This window comes from Manis pentadactyla, chromosome 11 (assembly GCF_030020395.1).
Source record: "Manis pentadactyla isolate mManPen7 chromosome 11, mManPen7.hap1, whole genome shotgun sequence".
NCBI lineage: Eukaryota > Metazoa > Chordata > Mammalia > Pholidota > Manidae > Manis > Manis pentadactyla.
Window position 1 is genome coordinate 10,004,621 of NC_080029.1, and position 21,376 is coordinate 10,025,996.

General features: G+C 53.8%; 1 protein-coding gene across 1 annotated transcript; it reads right to left on the bottom strand.

The window, feature by feature from the left end:
- Positions 1-10,147: 10,147 nt before the first annotated feature.
- Positions 10,148-19,284, bottom strand: LOC118910823 (plasma serine protease inhibitor-like). The gene is made up of 5 exons (XM_036882318.2): positions 19,147-19,284; positions 13,087-13,718; positions 11,532-11,802; positions 11,008-11,155; positions 10,148-10,491 (listed from the first exon to the last, which is right to left on the bottom strand). Exons 1-5 carry the CDS (start codon positions 19,236-19,238, stop codon positions 10,303-10,305), a joined length of 1,332 nt encoding a protein of 443 aa, XP_036738213.2. The 5' UTR covers positions 19,239-19,284; the 3' UTR covers positions 10,148-10,302.
- Positions 19,285-21,376: the final 2,092 nt, after the last annotated feature.

Consider the following 21,376-nt stretch of genomic DNA (forward strand, 5'->3'; position numbering starts at 1 on the left):
AAATGGTCGCGCGCTTTTCTTATGTCCTCTGTCGCCCAGCCTCCAGTGCCTGCTCACTGTTCTTGCTGCCCTGTTTTCCCAGTATCGAGGGCCCTGAACTCTGGCCCGGATGGCTGGGGCTGGGTGTTCGGCAGCCCTGGGCTCCGTCTCCCTCCCGCTCCGCCTGCTCTTCTCCCGCCGGGAGCTGGGGGGAGGGGCGCCCGGCTCCCGCGGGGCCGGGGCTTGTATCTTACCCCCTTCGCGAGGCGCTGGGTTCTCTCAGGTGTGGATGTGGTCTGGATATTGTCCTGTGTCCTCTGGTCTTTATTCTAGGAAGGGTTGTCTTTATTATATTTTCATAGATATATGTTGTTTTGGGAGGAGATTTCCGCTGCTCTACTCACGCCGCCATCTTCCGCCCCCTCTTGGATTTTGTTTTTTAACACTGGGGGTGCACAGGCCCATGAGGAGGAGAGCTTTGATGCCCTTGTTATTCTTAAAGTGTGTCCAGGGGCCAGCAGAAGGAGCTACTAGAAATGCAAATTCTTGGAACCTACCCTAGACCCACCAAAAAGCTCCCCAGACAATTTGTAGGCACCTTACCGGCTGAGGGCACTGCATATAGGCTGAGCAGGTCAGGAGTGAAAGATACGTCACCCCAAAATATTTGTCTTTGGCATAAGGATTATTTGGGGCTGATATTTTGAGCTGAGGCCCTGGGTATTGTTGGGAGGAAGAATTTTTCTCTACCCTTCAAGGTTCTTCTAGCTGGTCTGAGTCAGATTAAATAATTGAGACAGATTAATGGAGAACATCAAATAGGACTTTAATAACATGTACACCTCCTGTGTACATAGGACAGACCCGGGAAAACAGAATAACTCCCTGAAATGAACGAAGCCTCCTCCAGAAATCCCATGTCAGCTAAAGACAGAAGATGTCAGGGTGAGGAGTCAGTTATGGCAGGCGGCCAGGATTGTTATGCAGATCAAAGTCCTCGCTTTTTCCACTGATAAGACTTTCTGGGGATTGGTCATCCCCTCTTCCTGGCACAGAAGGGAGACACCCTTACAAATGGAGATACCCATTTACAGACAAATGCCCCTTCCCAAAGGGTAACTTCTACTCAGTTTTCAGAATGTCCTCCATGTCTGCAGTTTCTTGAAATAATCAATGTGCCAAACAAGCACATCTTGGGGTGGCAAAAATTTGCTCCCCTCTAGTCTCTACCAGGGAATAAAACAAAGATCCTGCTCATAAGGTGACACGTCTCTGTAGTTCTGGAACATTGCCCTTAATGGAAGGTGGGGACTGCAGTCACGGTGTCTGCAAATGTGTTCTGTGAGGACCAGATACTCACTGTTAGCTTGTGAGATATTCAGAAGCACTCTGTGGACTGGGCATGGCCTGGGGACCAGGCTTCACTGTGAAGTGGCAGGGAGACCGCGTGAGCATGCACTTTCCGTTAGCTCAGGGCTTGCAGCTCAGTTGCCTATGGAGGTGTGGAGCTTGGGTGATTCCTTGGCTCCCTTCCCACCTCCCCACTCCCTCCTGCCCTCCTTGCAATTGCAGGGAAGCCCTTCCTCACTGGAGTTCTTCCTTTCTTCCTTCCCTTCTTTTTTTCTTTCTTGCCCCCATGGCCTCTTGGTCCTGGAAGACCCTCTGAGGTCCTAAAAATCCCTGAAAATCCCCAGCCAAGATGGTCACTCACTTGTGCAGTCCCATAGGGCTCCACTCTGGGGGGGGTGGCAGGGCTACTGCTTATCCCACAGACAGAGCACAACTAGGTAATCGGGGTCTGAAAATACCAGAAGCTTGGTGTTAAAAAAAAAATCTGTCCTTCTGTTTTTTTTTTCATCAAAAATGTTGCCACCAGGCCTTGGTGGAAGCGGTGTCTAGGAGGAAGGAAAATCCCAACATACGATGCCATGACTTGCCCAAGGCCCCAGCTATGAAGTGGTGGAGCTGGGGGAGCCTGGGCAGATCAAACTCCAAATCTGGGTTCTCCTGACCCTCCCATGCCCTTGCTTAAAAAAAGAAAGAGAAGAAAAGAACACTTGAAAATGACAATCTTGGGAGTATAATTCTTGCACAGGTGTTGGGGTCACTGATTTTCCAAGGCGTTAGTTGTTTGTGGATCCGCATAGGGAAGGCTGCCACCTCCCTGCGGGGTGGGGCCCCAGCCGAGAGGGAGCTCCCACCCTTCCAGTCACCACCCTCTCCTGTGACTGCAGATGGGCATGTTCCTCTGACTTGAGACAGACCCAGGTGGGCAGCCCAAGGGGAGCTGGAAGGCCCCTCCTGGCTTTGCTGGGGTCAGGGCCAAGGTCTCCAGGAGCCTACTCCCAGGGTTCAGGACACCCAGCAGCACACAGGAGTGGAGACAAGTAGAGGCCAAAGTGGCACCAGCCCTCAGCTCCTGTGTGAGTGTGGCCGTAGGCCCTGCCTCAGAGGCGAAGAAATGAAAGGTATGCCTCAGGTGCTCAGCCCTGATTCCAGGGCAGCAGGTGCTCTCTCTGGGGGACAGTCTGTCACTCTTACTGTCCCTAATCACATAGGGCATCCCTCGGGACTGGATGGACTTGGATCTTGCAAGCTGGACTATTGTGATGCTGTTTATTCTTCTCCACAGCTATGGCCTTTGTGTTGTTACATCTGGGTCCTGAGTGCCAACCTGGCACAGGTGGGCTAGGAAACCCTTGGGAAGAGGGCTGCGTCCCCGCTTGGGCTGGGATTGCCAGTGGAGAATAGCGTGCTTCTGGAGCTCAGCCAGGGGTGAGGGCCGACAGCAGGAATCTAAGTCAGAGGGTGTCCCAGCCCCACAGAGCAGGCGAGGCTGGAGGGACAAAGACGAGCTTCTTCTGGAGAGCTTCTTCCTGGAGGTGGGTGTCAAGGGAAGGGCCTCTTTCAGCCAGGCCTCGTTGGCATTGTGGCTTTGCCGCCACATACTACCTGGGTTGCTTTAGGACAGTTCCTTCACCTCTCTGAACCTCTTTTGTCAATCAGAGCTCCTGAAAGAATTCTTAGGAGGAAGAAATGAGATACGGGCAACTGCTCAACCCCCAGAGCAGGTCCTGCCTTCTTTCTTGCAGGCCAGTGGACTCTGCTCTCGTTTGAGAAGAATGGCAGTGGCAGCCTGTTGTTCTCCCACACCCATTCCCCGTCCGCTGGGTTTGCACTGACCTGGCTCTGTGGTCATGCAGGAGGCACTGTCTGTAGACCTCAGCGTATTTGCCAATACGCTGCCAACAGGCCTTTCAGCAGCCCTGCCCCTGGCTGTGTCCCCGGAGTGACTCAGAGGCACCTGCAGTAGCACTTGGCAGGAGCGGGGAGATTTCCTGTCTTTGCTTCCACTCACTCATCTATTCCTTCTCCACATTGTGTCTTGTTCTCCTGTGAGGAGGGAGCAGCTACGACAGCTTGCTGCCATCAGCCTCTGCTTCCACACTGCCTTCCATTTTCCAGGTGACATCCAAGAATTCCTGGCAAATGAGGAACTGTTGGGTCCAGAGCAGCCTGGCCCCATCATACTACTGGACACCCTTAAACATGCTTAGCCTTTCTGAGATGCAGCCTCCTTTTCCCATGTAAAGTAGGGCAGGAATGTCCTCACACACACCAGTTCATTTATTCATTCATTTGATCTACCCATTTTTTCATTAAGACTCTACTCTGAAGGCAGTTAACTCCACTGGACTCAGAGGCCACAATACAGCGGTCATTGTAAAGATACGATCACAGAATCATTGCCAATATTCCCTTCCGGAGATGGAACATAATTACCCACTCCTTGAGTTGGACCCAGTAAATTCTTTATAATAAAGAGAATATGGCAGAAGGGATCATTTCTGAGATCCAATTGTAAAAAGACTGCTGATTCTGTCCTGGGTTTTCTCTTTTTCTTTCGCTGTCCCTCCCTCCGTCTCCCTCTCCTTCCCTCTTTCTCTCCAAGGAAGCCTCGTGTGAGCAGCCCTGTGGACAGGCCCTCGTGGCCGGGAGCTGAGGCCTCCTGCCCACAGCCACATGAGTGACCTGGATGTGGAGTTCCAGCACCTTCAGGTCCCGAGGGACCCCGAGCCAGAACCACCCAGCTCAGCCTCTCCCAGAATCCTGATCTTCAGAGATTGTGAGATAATAAATGTTTGTTGTTCCAAGCTATGAACTTCTGGAGTGATTTATTATGTGGCAGTGGACTGACTAAAATCCACATCATCTGCCCGTTTAGTTCTTAGCATCAGGGAAGAAAGTAAACAGGGAAATCTGAGCACTGTATGAGCAAGCAGGTCGCTTACATAATAACAGCCGGTGCCACAGAGTTGGTACCTCTGTAAATGGCTGTTCCTGTGGCCTTCCCTATTTTTAGGCAAATGCACCTGTTCATCCTTCACCCAGGTGTGATGATGATACACCCACAGTTGCTCTGTTCTTTTCTTTATGCTAAGAACTCATGAGCTTTCACGAATACCTTCTGGATAAGTTCAATTAATCTGTTCTACATTTGAGGAAACTGAGCTACAGAGAGATGAAGCAACTTCGCAGGCTGCGGGCAGGCTGGCTTCAGAGCCCAGGCTCTCACCCTCCCCAGGAAATCCAATGCCACTCCCAGCTGATGGTTCCCAGCCGAGCAGGGCACTCAAGGGACCTCAGACATGAGAAGCCCAGCAGGAAGGGGGACGCATCCTGATGGCAGCCTTGAGGTTTTGCCCATGTTCTGTGCCAGCCCACGCAAAGATCTGGGCATATGGTCCTTGCCCAGAAAGCACGGACTTGCCACCTGGCAGGACCAATGATTCGTGATGAGGGCAGTGATGGGTTTCCGATTTTAGGGGCCGAAGAACATGAAGGTGCCTGCGGGCTGTGGAGCTCTTGGTGAATGTGGGTGCTGTTCAAGGGAGGAGCTCACACATCCCGCTTCCCCTGCACCCCCTTGGGCAGCTTTGTCTGGGCTCAGACGCCACCAGACCGCACGGACTCTCCACTCTCTGCCACCGTGCTTCCGGCCACATGGGTCACCTCCCACCTCCTACCAGGGCCGCTGTGGGTCTTCCCTTGTTTCAGAGATTTCTGTAACCAGAATTTTGACACCAGTGCCTCCTTGGCTTTTCCCTTAGGGACCTCTTTAACCGACCACACACTAAAAAATAGCACCCCCCTGCAGTCTTCCCAATCTCAGTGAGCCCTCTATGTTCCCAGCCCAGCCGGGAACCTGGGGCTGTCTCCCGCTTCAGCAGGGTGTCGGGTCTCCCTCTTGTACAGCATGGAATGCACTCCCCACACATTCCTGCTGCCCACACCTGGGCCCAGCCACCCGCGGCAGTGACATCTGAGCTGTCTACACTGCTCCCTGCCTCCCTGTGCCAGCCCGTTTTCTACATAGACACCAGGCCATTCAGGGGACTCTCCTGTTGGAAGCCCGCACTGGCTTCCTCTGGACCAGAAGCCCCCAAAGGACCTGGTGCTGCCCCCCTCCACCGCAGGACCTGAAGCTCATTCTCTAGAACAGAGATGCCCCTGCAGAACCCACGGTCCTTCACCTGGTGCCAGGAGAAGGGAGGGTTTCAACCTCCTTTACATATGAGAGGACCCCAGAAAACATTCTGTCTCAGGCTACAGCTGATGCAATCATGGAGGAGTGAACCCTTCTAATATCCTATGGGCCGCACCGCAGATGGCAGCAAGCTTTCCATGGCCCTTCCGGGTGGAACCGACCCTCCTCCAACTCACCCAAACCAGTCCTCACCCCTCCAACAGCAGACAGCTTCCCCCACTGTCCCCAGGAGGTGACTTCTCTCATCCCTGCAGTGACGACAGTTGACTTCTTGTCATCAGGGACCATGGCTTCTTGCTCATCCTTCGGCTTAAAGCCAGAGCTGCCTGATTTAGCGAGCAAGACCGCTTCCAACTCCCAGGACACACTTACACTAAGAAGTGGAGAAGTGGTTCACTGCCTGGAATTCATGTTTATGTGGCGTCCTTTATGTTTTCAGTAACCCCACATGCAGGTTGTGCTCAGGCGATGTGTGCTGGGGGTCTGGCCCAAGGAGTAGGTGAGTCTTTCAGGGGCATAGAATCTTCTGGAGCCACTTAGCTATCCTCTCACTTAGCTCATCCAACATTTGTCAAAAACCCACTGTGAGCCAAGTGTTGTGCCAGGCACTGGAGGTGCAGATAGTTCAGACCCTCATGGACTTTACGGTGTGTGGGAGACACAGACTCACAGAGGGACGGCAGCTGTACGGTGTGGAAAGTGACAGAGGGAGACATGGGGCAGGGGGAGCCCAGAGCTGGGTGGAGGGAGTCAGGAAGGTTCCACCAGAGAGGGACCCCTGAGGAGAGTCTGAGGAGGTGCCCTCTGCCATATCCGTGTGGGCGTGAGCTCTGGGAGAAGGCATGGCATTGTATGCATGTGATCTGCCTGCTGCCCTGGCCTCCCAAGTGTTCAGCCCAGAGCATCAGGCTTTCTTTGTTTTTTATGACCACGACGCTTTGGAAACGTACTACTGGTCAGGAGTTTTGTCGCCTGCCCCTCAGCTGGGGCTTCTGTGATGTTTTCTCATGAGTAGAATGAGGTAATGTGCTTTGGGGAAGATCCTACACAGGGATCTCATCAAGTGACAGCAGAGGGCACAGTTGTCTACGTGGCTCATTGCTGGTGATGTGCCCTTGACCATGCAGTCAAGGTTGCAGGCACCCCGTCACTCCGCATGGCATTCCTGCTCTTCACTTCCTGTGTTCTGTTCACAGAGATAAGTCACTAAGTCAACGGACAGGTGATTACTTCATATTTCTATTTTATTCTTTGTTAGTTTTAAACATTTTATTGCCTGTCCATACTAGAATGTAGCTCCACCAGGGCAAGGATTTTTCCCATTTTCTTCATTTATCTCCAGCATCTGGAACAGTGCCAGATACACAGTGGACATTCAGGGAACATTTGTGGACAAAGGAGCTGCCCTCACCGTGGTTGTCATCCCATGTTTGTTTGTTTACCTGGGCATTGCCAGAGCCCATTCTGCTGGGCTCACCACTGTGCCCTTGTACGAGTTTCATGCCTAATTTCCTGCAGACACCCGTGGCCTTTGGAGGAATGAGCGAAATAAGCCAGTGTAGGCTGGGCAGGGCTGCTCACTGGTGAAGTGTGCCCCATGGAGACCAAGGTCATGCTTTCTGTCTGGGTCTCTGCAAGGCCCTAGGCTTGCCCTCTGCATTCTGGTGGCAGTGGCAAGGTCCTGAGACTCCATGTGGTCAGAGAGGAAAATACAAGCGGGTTCCTAAGAGCAGGAATGGACTTTGCAGTAGCTGCAGGAACTTGAAGAGGGGGTGACTGTTATGGATTGAATTGTGTTATGGGTTGAATATGTGAATCTGTTTGTGGAAGTCCTAACCCCATAGTGCCGCAGAATGCAACTGTACTTGGAGAGAGGACCGTTAGAGAGGTGATTCAGGTAGAAGGGGGTCACATGGGTGGGCCTGAGCCAATCTGACTTGTGTCCTTACAAGAAGAGGAGACTGGGCCGCAGATGCACACAGGCTGAGCAGTGGCCATGTGAGGACACGGGGAACAGATGACCCAGAAGACAGGCCCAGAAGGAACCAGCCCTGCTGACGCCCTGCTCTTGGGCATCCAGCCTCATTGAGCTGTTATCGCAGCCCCTGTGCACTAATACAGTGGCTAAGAAAGAGGGTCCTGGGGCGGGGCTGTCACACCTGTATGTGTGGGTGTCCTCCAGACTCAGTACCTTACTGCTCCTGACAGGGTGGAAGAGGTCAGAGGAAGAGGTGGCTGGCAGGGGTGTGAGCGCCCCCTAGAGGGCTGAGTGGAGGCGTCTGCTGAGGGGTCCAGGGGACTCCAGGGTGTGGCACGGACGACCAAACTACCTGCAGTCAGGATGAGAGAACAGACAACACGCTGGTCCCCGCGTTCAGGGTCCCTGTCATGGGACAGCAAACCCTGTCACCTCTCTCCTCCTCACTCCCCTTCACACCCTACACTGGTCCAGACCCAGGTCCCCGTGATTTCCTGCCCACACCACAGCTCACCCAGCATCAAGCCCTTCACCAGCTGGTCTCTGTGCCTGAAGGTCCCATCCCTGTGCCCTAATCTGCTGTCTGTGGAAGTCCTGCTTGTTCTTCAAGACCAGCTCACAAAAGCTTTCCTGACCCCAGAAGTCAATTCTCTCTCTCTGTCTCTGTCTCTCTCTCTCATTGAGTGCTACACCATTTTGTTCACCCCAGGATCATATGACAATTGAATTACATGGCCTATGATGACACCCAACTGGGCGCTTCGGTACGTGACACGCGGCCAGGGCTCACTAAAAGCCAGCCACCCAGAGACCGTCCAGATTGCCTGCACAGTAGCTGTTTTGTGACCCTTTGCCAAGTGAATCTTATCCATGCTGGACCTTGGCCTTACAAACGTCACCCAGGCAAGGCCTCCCCCTTACCTTGGACTGGCTGGGCAAATAGAGAAATATTTGCCAAGGTATACAAGGCATTTCACAAGGGAAAGGCATAGAGTGAGTCTGACCCCACAAGGAGGCCCGATCCTAAACAACTGTCCTGAGCTCAAAGTGCAAGCTGTCTGGGTCCAGCCTCAGCCACATGCTGTGCCTTCAGCCGACATGTGCCATCTGGATCCCAGGGCCTGAGTCTCTCCCTGTCATCAGCTGTGGGGCTCTGAGCAAGCACTCACGTCCCCCCTGTAAAAGGGGCACACCGCTCTATACCATGCAGGGCTGTTGAGGGGTGAATGAGATCGCAGATGCAGAGTGTCCCCTGGGTTGGCACCTAGTTGGTGCTCAGCACTTCGCGGGCTGCTCAGAGCTTGGGTTCTAAGGGACAGAGTCCAGACTCTGGGATCAGAGTGGCATCAGCACAGCCTCAGGGAAAGGAAGCCTCGTGGAAAGAAAGGCAGGAGGATGGACAGACACTCAGGGAGGCAGACTTAGGGGAAAGTTAGTTAGGGGACAGACAGAGACTGAGTGAAGGACTTACTCACTTATTCATCCATTGAGTCTTTAAAGTGCCTGATCCCCTTCATGATAGATGCGGAAACACGGTGTGCTTGATAAAGGAGGTAAGTGCGCCTACCTAGTTCACAGTGGAGCTGGTGGCCGAGATGCACCTGACCTGGGCTTCTGGTTCTCAGTCATGTCTTTCCTGCAGCGGGCACAGGGCTGAGAGTGTGGGTCTGGGGACCTAATTCTGGGGTCAAATCTTGCCTCTCCTAGTTAGTAGCTGTGTAATGGGGTAAACTCTATGCAAGTCTTTCTTTCACCATCTGTAAAATGGGAATAATAGTTGTGCCTGCCACGTGGGGGTATTGTGAGGAGTAGATGCAACAATCCAGGTGAAGAGCCTAGTACTGAGCCTGGAACATGGTAAACTATTGATGTCACCATTCTCAGAACTACTTTCTTAAGGACAATGGCACCAAGTATTTGCAAAAGTGCTTTATTGTCATTGCTGGCATTAAGATCCACGGTTAGTCGCCATGTCTTCAAATGATGCTGTACTCTGTATACCAGGCCTCCCTTCTCACAACCCCAAGCCAAGCCCAGGAAATGGTAACTTAATCCACAGGGTGATACATCCTCTGATGGGTCATTTCCACCCTGCTGTCCACTTGCCTTTCTTAAAGGATGAGTAGCACTTAAATGTATTGAAATCAATTGTGATTGGCAGGGAGCACCTTAGCCTTTATATATGATTTCAAGGATCCTTTAATCCGTGACCTGATCCTCCACTATATACATGGGGAAACTGAAGTCCAGAGAGGGACCATATTATCCCAATGTCACATAGCTGGTTGGGTGGGATAGAAGCCCCCCCATTCCAGACTTCCATTCCAGTGTTCTTTCCAAACCATGAATTGATAGCAGGTATTGCTGACAAATGGGGGACTAGGCTTAGAAATATGCTTCCTGGTGGAAATGTCTACTGGAACAACCCTCCTACAGAGCCCTGTCCAGCACTGGGCTGATGTCAGGGTCCTGGATTCTGAGCCTCTCTCTGCCACTTACATGTTGTGTGATCTTGGGCAAGTCAACCAACCTCTTTGGGTCTCAGTGCTAATAGCTACTGATGGAAGGTGAGGGCAAGACCAAATGTTCTCCAGGGTTCTTCATGTCTTTCAATTGTGTGAAAAGAAGCCATCATCAGTATATCGATATTATTATTTTTATTATTATTATTATTTGTGAAAGCCTACTTTGTCAACTAAACCTGTGCAATTCACTAGCTCCCTGCAGATAGATGGCCAGAGGGTGCACTTTCATCTGCTCCTCTGGAGACCTGTGGCCATGCAGGAGAAATCCTGCTTCAGGGGCAGGTCACCTTGCCAAGGAAGAGGATGTCCCTGCTTCTTTCCACAATGGCCATCAAAAAGGGCCTGTTGAACATGACCTTTTGAGGGCCAATTCGAGCCGACCTGAACGTGAAGATTATGCCTGTGGCTGCAGCTGCTTTGGTTCCCGCCTCATTCACCTCCACCACAGCTTTGTGCACCATCTGCAGGGGAGAAACCAGAGCCACCAGGGGCTGGGAGATGCTGTCACAGGAAACAGCAAAGCTTCTGCCTGCAGCTTCACCATCAAAATGTCCTCACAACTGAGCCACAAAGCAAGTAGCAAATGGCACGGTTGTGCAGCTATGCTCAGAGGTGACTGCCCTCGGTCTTGCACTGAATGCTCACAGCATCTCTCGGGGTGGGCATGACTCTCTAGTGGAGAGAGAGAAGGGAGGCTCACAGAAGCCAAGTAGCTCCTGGAGGTCACACAGCTAGTGTGTGTTGATTAGTTTTGGTTGCGCCATACAGGGTTCCTTCCCCCAAAGCATGGTGCTGGATACAGCTTCCCATTGCACAAAGAATAAGACACAAAGTGAAATCTTTGCTTCTTGAGGAAAAAGGGGAGAAAGAGAGCATATGGAATGTGGAATGGAGTGGAACAGAATAGCTTAGAGTATGATCAAACAGAACAGAATATCGACCTCTGAAAGCAGCTGCTCGGAAGCTTCTGGGCTCACCTGAGACACGTGGATGTTGGAGTGGTTTGTGATGCCGGTCAGGTCTGCATGGGACGTGAAGACATCTCTGATCCCCAGCTTGGGGAGGACTTTATGCAGCTGATAGGAGCCCTCAATGGAGAACTTGGGAAGGTAAAGCTCGAGCTGTCTGGAAACAGAAGAGCTTTCTAAGACTTTTCTAGAGCATCAGCTCACTGAGTCCGTATACCTGCTGTCTCCCTTTGGCTGCATAATGCTCTTCCAGTCCTTTATCTAGAGTGGAGCTCATCCCATCCTGGACTTGGATCTGGGCTGCCCCCAGAGAGCACTGTCCACCCTAACAGCTCTCCCAGAAAACCCAGCTTCCAGCCCTGCTCTCTCCCACTGGGCCAGGCCCCAAGACCTGGGGCTTCACATAATGCCTCTGGGCTTGGGGGCAGCTCCTGGGCTGGGTGAGCTCTTCCCCCTGCTGTGTGATGTTAGGGGGACATGTGTCTCCTTGGGAGCCTGGAGGTTCAGGCTGGCCCACGGGGTCTGAAGAGTACCTCTTTGTGAGTAGCTTGAGCCACTTCCTCAGTAGGTTCTCATTCAGTCCGCTCTCCACCTGGGCCATCCCATCCTCGCTGGGGAGAATGAGCAGAGCGCTGGCGTTCCCTTGGTAGGGGAGCCCCACAACCTTGCAAGAGAGGTTTCTGTCCAGGAGGTAGTGATACCGGTTCTCACTGACCATCATGGGCACCCGCACCACTGTCTCTGGGGTCACATAGAAATCCTCCTCTCGGGTGCTTTTTTGGTCGAAACCTTTCTTCCACTTAGCTGAGGATTAAAATAGAGAAGAAAAGGGAAATTCTCAGCTGCAATTGAAAAGTGTGGCAACAATAAACCTACTAAAAAGAGGTCACCCTCTTTAGAGAGGCCTGGCTGGCACAGTGACTGCTGAGCCCTTGAGTGGGACGGTAAGCCCTTCCCAACTCTGGGGATGTGCTGGAACTTTTAGTGAGGCTTTTCCATCCATATCTGCAAAACAGAGAGGTCTGTTTTCAGGTCTTCAGAGGCCCTTAACCCCTACTGCTGTTTGTTTGATATCTGATGTGGCTCAAGGTCTAATAATCCAAGTGAAGAGGGTAAAAAATATGGTTGGCTGCATCTGGGTTAGTTATTCTGATGTTCATTTTTCTCCCAGTGATTTTTCTTTCCTGCTTGGAAGTCCTCAGTCATGCTTGCAGCTCTCCCTGCTTCCTATGGCACTTTTTGATCAAATCAAAACCAGCAATTGTTTCCACCCTCTTAATAGTTGTAAGGTATGGACCCTGCCTCAATACCCGATATAGCTTATTTCACAGCTCTCCTCTGCAGCCTACTATAATGCGGACAGCCCTGGACTGGGGACAAGAAATCTTAGAGGCCAAGGTCACCATCTGTGACCATAGGAAGTGGTTAACAGTTTACTAGGTTCCCCCTTCCGTGCCCCCCTCTCTCTCCATCCTCTCTGGCTTTCCTCTCCTTCCCATCCTCAGCCAAGTCCTGCAGAGGGTGCTGAGGGGCTCAGCATCTGCAAGCAGAGGCGGCGGCACCCGATGAGATGAGTAAGGATGGGAGATCAAGATGGGGAGGCCAGCCCTTGCTGAGGAGGGGAGAGACCTTTCAGAGCCTCAGGAACTTGTCCTGGGACTTGTGAGCTGAAGAAGCAGCCCCTAGGGGGGCACGGGGACAAGGATCTGGGGGGCAGGGGAATACCCATAAGGTCCTTCCAAGGCTCACAGTCCTTCCCTGCGTAGCCGTGGTGACACTTCCTTTGGCACGGTGGCCGTGACCTACTGGTGCTTCGGAGCCTGAGTGGAAGCTGTGGCTTTGGGTGTCCCTGGGGACCCACAGACAGGAACCAGCTCCTCCCCCTCCCCCGGGTCATTGAAATCACCTTGCACAGGGGGAAGGTAAGTGCCCACCTTACCTGCACTGCTGACGGCCTCACGCTAGCAACAGGCACTGGAAAGGACTAGACGTATTCCCACTCCTTTATGTGGGTGGGAACTGGGTGTCCTTTTGGCAGAAGCAGCTGCAAGGAGAGGGAAAGTCCAGGCTCGAGCCCCAGGGTCTTACCTTTAAAGAAAATGTAATTCACCATGACCATGATCTCTGTGCTATCCAGGTCCTTAACCAAGTCCACAATCTTGCCTTTAGTTTCTTTGGCCACGTAGTCGTTGATCTGCCTCTGGGCCCCTGCAGGGTCCCCAAAGTTGGTGGGGAAAGTGTCTGCCAAGTACAGCGTCCTCATGGCACTCAGGAAAGCCTCCCGGATGGGCACTGTGAGGCCAACGAACAGGGCATTGCCCAGGCTCAGCTGCATGTCCTCCCTGGGCTGGCCAAGCTCGCGCAGCAGCTGCTGGAAGGCCTCGTGCGGCTCCTCCTCTGGGCACCCCTGCTGGGTGAGGCCCAGGCCCTCCAGGATCTGTGCCTTTGTGTTGGCCTGAGCCCCCAGGGAGAGCACGGCCAGGGTTATGGAGATGCTCAGAGGAGAGAAGAAGATGTTCTGGTCAGGGGCAGCTGCGGCCAAAGCCCTGTAGAGGTCGAAGGTAAAGTCCTTGCTGCAGGGGGACACTGTGGCAACCAACGGTGACTCCTTGACTCTCTTCTTCACCTCCTGGGAGTGGTGGCGGCGGAAGGTGGCCACCTGTGGGCTGAGGAGCATCAGGCACAAGAGGAGGCCGAGCTGCATTGTGGCTGGCCTCGCTCTGCAGGGAGAGTGGGGAGAGCGTCAGGGAGGGTGCACCAGCGTGTCAGCTCAGAGGGACGAGGGACAGGAAGCCGGCAAGAGCGACACAGCAGAGCTGTCACCACCCAACCCCCACGCAACATCCAAGCCAAGTGGTGGACCAGTGAGGCTGGGCCTGAGGGGGAAATGGGCACAGGGGCTTGAGGACAGAGACTTGGGGACCAGGACATCTGCTGATGGGGGAGGAAGGAGGAGGCGGAGGGGCAGAGGGGAGCCAGGGACTGGCCAGAGGGCAAGAACCCTCCTCTCCTGTGGAGGACGGGACATGGGGCAGAGGTTCTCCTGGGCTCTGCCTGGTCAGCATCTCTGAGCCCCCCTGGGAATGATAAGCCAGCTTCCATGCATGGCCTGCAGCCCCCACCTGGGTCCCTGGATGCAGCATGTGCAAGGCTTCATGGTCCTCCTATGAACTGAGCCCGGCCCCCCGTGGGCCCTGCAGTGCTGCTGGGTTTGTCCTTGCTTGTCAGCAAGTACAGAGGGAGCAGCTCCGTGCAGCAGGCAGAGAGCCAGGCCCCTGGGATTCACGGGGGAACACAGGGATGCCAATGAGTCCCGTTCACCTTCCCCCAGGGGCTGCTCCCGGACGCTGCAAGGCACCCTTGTCCTGCAGCAGAGGCAGCTCCCCCCCTTAAGGAAAGTCTGCCATGTTAACGTGCACACTCCAACTTCCTGACTCTTCTGTGATGGGCTGGATGGCAGACCCCACCCTGCCCAGTCCCCGGTTCGTTTGTTGAAGCCCCAACCCCCAGCCCCTTAGAATGTGACTGTACTTGGAGATAGGCCCATTAAAGAGGTGATTAAGGTAAAACAGGGTCATAGGGGTGGGCCTGATCCAGTCTGACTGGTGTCTTTCTAAGAAGAGATCAGGGCACAGACGCACACAGGCTGCGGAACAGCCAGGTGAGGACACGGGGAGGAGATGACCAGGAGAGAGGCCCAGAAGGAACCGGCCCCGCCAACACCTTGATCTTGGACTCTCAGCCTCCGTGGCCATGGGACGCTGCATTTGTGTTGCCTGAGCCCCAGTCTGCAGGGCTCTGTTAGGGCAGCCTCGGCTGACTATGACATCTCTTCTTCCCATCACCTTGGTCCCTCTGAGGCTTCTCAGGTGGGCCCTGGGGTGCCTTCCATCATCCAAGCTTCGTGCTCCCCTTCCTCCCTCATGTTCCTCTATCTAGACCCCTCCTCTGCCACTAGAAACCCTTCCTGTGCCTCCCAAATCCAGGCCTCCCAAAGTCCTCCTCCAACCCCCAGTGGACAGCCCAGACCGCAGCCCAGCTGCCTGGGTTCAAACCTTGGCCACACTATTTCCTCCAGGTGTGATTTGGGGCAAGTCAGTTACCCCTATGCCACTGTTCCCCCTCCCACCCACGTGATGGAGGTGATGACAGTACCTGCACCAGGGGGTCGCTGGGGATTGGGTGAGTCAACAAGTGTTAAGGTGCTCAGAGCAGTGCCGTGCAGACCTGCTGCTGCAGAAGCGCAAGCTGGCAGTGCGGCAGCGTCTGGCCAGGGTCCCACCAGAGACCCCCATTTCCCCAGCTGAGCAGTGGGGGGCATGCTTTCACCATGTTAACCCCCACGTTGCTGACGGCCTGCTGGCTCCTGGTGAGAGGTGTGGCTTTCCCTCCAGCTGGGTGTTCTCTCCCATGGACACCATGTCACTAGGCCCCCAGCCCCACGGTGAGCGCTGTCATAGCCGCGTGACACAGAAACAAACTCCAAAGGTCCCCAGACAGCTGTACCGGACACTGCTTGTAGGGCGGCCCCCTATGAGGTGGAGGGCAAGGATCGGGGGACCCCACTGATCTTGGCAGTCAAGCAGAACTGGGCTGGATTCTTTGAGTGAAATTGAGTGACTTGAGCAGGTCAAGCTTACTGCCCTGGCACCCGAGCTCACAAAGGAGGCTCATTTAGAATGTTCTGTTTGCAGAACCCCCAGCAACAGAACCCAATACAGGGGCCTCAGCAACCCCAGGCGGTGGGAGGCCCAGGCACATTGCTGTTAGGTGCTGTACTGCTGCCACATGTATCAACACCTTTAGCTTCCCACCCACCCACTCACGGAGGTAGGTGCTATGACTGGCTCCATTTTACAGACAGGTAATCCGAGGCTCAGAGATGCTGTGTCACTTGCTAGTAGTGGCATAGCTTGGGCTCAGTTCTGATCCTCAAAGCCCACATCGCTCTAAACCACCCCACTCTTCTTCTTCCCCGGATCCCTGGCCCTCCTTCCTTTCTGTATCTTTTTGCCAGAGCCTCCCAGTTTCGCACCCCCTGCCTGAGTGCCATCATGATAGCCGCTAATCTGCAGATAGTGAGGAAACCCTGTCTGCAGTTCCCACGGTGCCTCCCGTTCTGTTCCCATGAGCTCTGCCTTCCCTGAGGTCTCTGCAGGCGTTGGGTGGGAGCATCTCAGTGTCCTCTAAACTAGTCTCTCCTGTGACACAATACGGCCCCTCCTGCCAAGAGTTACAGCCATCCGTGTAGCACGGTGCTGCTGAATGAACAACTCAGCTCAACACCCCCACCCCTGCCACCCACCCCCGCAGATTAACACTGAGCTGATAATTTCCCTGAAAGAACTGCTCTCAAAGAACAGCAACAGAGGCGGAGGGGCTCTGCTTGGGCAGAGCTCAGAGGCATCCACCCCAACAAGGGTGACAGTTCTAGCGACCTTGGGCCAAGCTCTTCCCCTTTCCAGGCCTCAGTTTCTTCATAAATGACTCAAGGTCTTTCACATGCCGTGGCCAGTGACCCTTGTCCCCACCACTGCCCCCACCCTGTCCCGGGGACCCAGCTTCACTCGGGCTTGCCTGAGCTGCGGGTTTGGGACCCTGTCTCTCCCGAACCTTCCCCCGTATTAGCCCATTTATGCTCCTCTAACAGGGACTGGGTATCATGATCACGACTGTATGGAAGAGGAAGCAGAGGGCCGGAGAGATTGCTTCTGAGACAGTGAGGCCTCAGGGTGCCCCTTTCAGGCTTCCTAGCTGCAGAGCCCAGACTTTGTCATGACACTACTGGACCTCTGCTGGGAATTCCCAGCTTTGACAGAGTGGTGCCAGCTTTGAGCCTGGGCTGAGTCTTCTCCAGGCCTTGAGAACATGGCACTCAGGGAGCCAGCCCCTACCACAGGTCAGGGGAGCCTGGCCTGGCTGACCCTCCCCTGGGTCTCTGGCGCCAGTGTTTCTGCAGAAATGGCCCCCATGGGTCAGAGGGCAGAGAGCAGGTCAATCCAGCTCAACTGCCATCCTTGGCCGAGGTGGCGGGGGCGGGGGGCAGGCCCCAAATAGTTCTCTCACTGATCACCTACAATTGGTGGACCTAAAATCTACTGGTGTTAATTCCAAGTGTTAAGCAACCAAGTCCCATCCGGTCGGCTTTGGACTCCGTTGTGGGAGGCGTTCAGGTAAGGAGGGTCTTTCTACTACTGACAGAAGGACATGCTGGGTTTGGAGCCCAGGTGGAGAGGGAAGACAAGACGCCCGGGTCCTGCCAACCAGGGGTAGAGGCTCCTTGGAGCAGGGACCTAGCAAACTTCCTTAATCTCCTTCCCCAGCTCCAGACTTCTCCTCCTGTCCCAAGAGCCATTCTACGCCCAGCATCCGAACCGTTAGTCGCAAGCAGGGACAGCGCCCCCTGCCGGAGAAGGCCTCGCTGATTGGCGCGATAACCCTGCAGGCTCCACGTGGTCTGGCTCTGCCCCGCCCTCGCCGGCTCAGCTTGGTCTGCTGTGCCCCCACTCGCATGTGTGCTCTGGGCGCGCGTCTTTCAGTTCCTGAAACAGCAAACCCCGTCACAGCCCTGGGCCTTGCACGGTCTGCTCTCTCTGCTGGAAACCTCCCTCCGCCTTTCTCACTGGGACTGCCATGTCCCTGGGCGTCAGTTCCTCTGCTTAAATGTCACTTCTCCATAATGCCATGTCCCCTGTGGCTCCTTCATTTCCACTAGTGTTCTCTGTAATGGCCCTTCGTTGTGTCTCTCATCATTCTACCAATTGCGTAAGTGCAACAGCATTTGCATCTACAGGTGACTTCTTTTGTTCCAGCCTCTCTCCCCGACTAGGAGACGTGCTTGTAACGGAAGGAACCCTCACCTACGCTGCTTTCGGCTGTGAGACTTCATAGTCAAGGGCCGCTGCTCAGGCACCTTTGTAGAATGAATGAATGAATGAATGAATGAATGGATCCTTGTCTCCTCAGTATTCGTAGGTGTCGGACCGCATGCTAGACACTGAGTAGCGGAGATGGAGCCAGGCTGGCATCCAGAGCAGAGCTCTCCTGGCCCTGGGGCTACCTTGCCAAATGACCTTGAACAACTCCTGCCCTACTGTTCAGCTACAGTTTCCTTTTTCTTTTAAAACCATTTTATCGAGGTCTGACTGACCTACAAAAAGCCATGCATGATGTCTACTGCTGGATGAGTTTGGCCCTCCGCAGACACCAGTGACACCATCACCGCCGTGAAAGCCGGAAACGCTGCTGTCCTCCCGTCTCTTCCCGCCCACACACTTGATTCTTCACGCTGAGGTTTCTGGGTCTGTGATTGAGGATGCCTGTCCCAGAGAGCACGTTTATCCTCTTTTATTGTTGTATTTCTTGCCAAGGGCCCTATTCTTAGAAAACCTGAAAGTTCCACTCATTTATGGCTATGTTTTGTTTATTTAACAAATGGTCAAACAGCAGCTGGAGCTCGGACAGCCACTGTGGCCATCCTGGGTGGCAGCCACCAGGTAGGGTGACAGTATCTCAGAGAAATAGATCATTTGATCATTTTTCCTGATTTCTAAAGATTCTAGATTGCAGGCACAGAAAACAATACAAGCTATGGTTTCCAGGGTGCCTTCTCTACCAGATGCCTTGTCCTCCCCACCTTAGTTCAAGGTTTCTCAACTTGACATGGTTGTCATTGAAGCTGGGTCCTTCTCTGTGGAGGCGGCTGTCCTACACATTGTACGGTGTTTGTCAGAATCCCCGGTCTCTACCCACTGGCTGCTAATAGCAAGCCCCCTCCAGTTGTGATAGCTAAGTGTCTCTAGGAGGTTGCCACATGGGCTCCATGGATAAACTCATGCCTGGGTGAGAAGCACCCCTTATTTCATCTTCACAGTCATACAGAGGATATATTAATTTGCATCTTACCTGTTAGAAAACTGAGGTCCGGCCAGATTTAGTGTTGTGTCCAAGGTCACATAGCTAGGGCCACTCTCTGCTGCTTCAGAGGCCCTGGTTCCTTCCCCACCCCAGTGGGGAGTTTTTCCTGCTTGCTCTGGGACACCGCCAAAGCCTTAAGCCCTCCAAGTCCCATGACAACAGAGTCCATTCCTCAGCCCTCCTTGCACGCCCTAAGCGCAAGGGCCCTCCGTCCCCAGCGCCTGTACTTACTCTGTCCCGTGGCTGACTGCACGCAGTGGTGGAGGTGAACGGTTCCTCAGGCTCGGTAAAGGGCAGAGGGCTGGCTGGACTGGAGCTAGCATTTGTCACTGACCGCAGCAGGGCCCTGACTCCACCCCTTCCCTGGCCCGCCCTGGCCTGTCCTGCCCTGGCAGGCTTCCAGCCACCAGGCAGGCTGCAGGCAAAGCCCTGTGAGCTCTGACCGGAGCCCTCCCCTCACAGCCTGGCAAGCCCCGCAGAGACCACCGTGGGCCTGCTCTGGCACGGGCCCCACCCTTATGACCTCATTTAACCTTAATTACCTCCCTAAAGGCCTTAGGTCCAAACAAAGTCACATTGGGAGTTAGGGCTTCCACAGACGAATGGGGGGTGGGGACATAATTAAGTCTATAACAGCTGTGAAGAGAAGGCAGAATGGGCCAGTGGCCATAATATGGGAATTTATAAGAGCAGACAGGTCCTGATGGCTTACTTTTCCATTGACCTCAGGAGCAACAAAGAACGCCACCCTGGCAGGTGAGCTTCTCCATGAGCAGAGGGGGTTCTGCCCAGTCCACTGAGTGTTTGTAACAATGTTGAACAGAAATGCCTTTAATTTAATGGAGGCTTTTGCTGTACCACCTACCTGGTCCTAACACTGTCAGCCTGCTTCACTGGTTCAGGTGACCTGCTGGCCCTATGGAGTTGCGGCCCTGCTCTAGAGGACAGAGCTGTGATCAGAGATGAAGTGAGATGACACCTGTGCACATTTGTGGAGCCAACAGCAGCTCATCCAGTGCTCACAGCAGGGCTATGAGCCAGGTAGATCATCTCCATCTTACAGGGGAGGGGACTGAGGCTCAGAGAGGTAGCCTAAGTCCTGCACCTTGTTATGGGATGAAACGTGTCCCCTAAGAATTGAAGTCCTAACCTCCAGGACCTCAGAAAATGACCTTATTTAGAAATAGGGTCATTGGAGATGTAATTAGTTAAGATGAAGTCATACTGAAGTGGGGTGGGCCCTTAATCCAATATGACTGGTGTTCTTATAAAAAGGGGAAGTCTGGACACAGACATGCGCAGAGGGTGAATGCCACGTGAAGATCAAAGCAGACATCTACAATGCCAAAGTTTGCCAACCAGCCCCCAGAATCCAGGACAGAGGGTGGAATGGATTCTCCCTCACCATCCTCAGGAGGAGCTGACCCTGCTGAGACCTTGATCTTGGACTCCCAGCCTCCAGAACTGTGGGACAGTACATTTGTGTTGGTTGAACTACTCAGGCTGTGGTACTTTGTACAACAGCTCTAACAAATTGATACACCCAATAATGGTAGAGTCCAGAAGTGAACCCACTTCCCAGTCCACCGAGTGTTTGTAACAATGTTGAACAGAAATGCCTTTAATTTAATGGAGGCTTTTGCTGTACCACCTACCTAGTCCCAGGCCTTCTGGCTCCAAAGTCCAGGTTCTGTGTGGGGGTGCTCTGTGGCTTCTTGATAACTCCTGGAACCCTTGTCCCCAGGCCTTGCTATTTCAGGTGCTCAGAGCATGAGAGCAACTGACCTGAGTTCTGTCTCTTCTCAGAGAATGACCCCCTGCCTCCCCAGGCAGCCAGGCGCTCCTGCCTTTCCTTCATCTGCCACATTCCATCACCCTCCATGGCACCTGGGGTCCCCCAGACTCCCCTGCTGATGCTCATGGCTCTCCTGTTGCCCCCTCTCCCCTCCCCTGCAAAGTACAGAAAGACTTCCTTTTTCCTGCTGGAGGAGGGACCACTGAACGCACGCCCACGTGGCCCCTGTGAGCGCTGAGCGCTGGCCCTGACAAAGCGTGCCCCCGAGTGCCACACCAAGGGCCACACCAAAAGAGAGTCAGTAGGAGAGCAGCAGATGGGCGCTGCTCTTCGGGGACAAGGTGTCCCATGTGGAGCCTTTTTATTCATTAATTTTTTTAGTCCTCTAGCAGGGCATTTTGAAATATGAGGAGCTGTTAAACATTTACCCAATCAATTGCAGGGATGTGTCGTCAGGAGGTGGGGATGCAGAACAACCACCTCTCTCAAGGCACGGCCTTTTCCGTCCCTCCCTCCCTCCCTTCCTTTATCCATCAATCCACCCATTCAGCAAATATCAGCTGAGCCTCAGCCACATGACAGACTAGGATCAGCCCAGGTACTGAGCAGGGACCTGCCTTTGAGATGGTCCATCTAATCGGGGCCCGTGGGCATAGATTAACATCA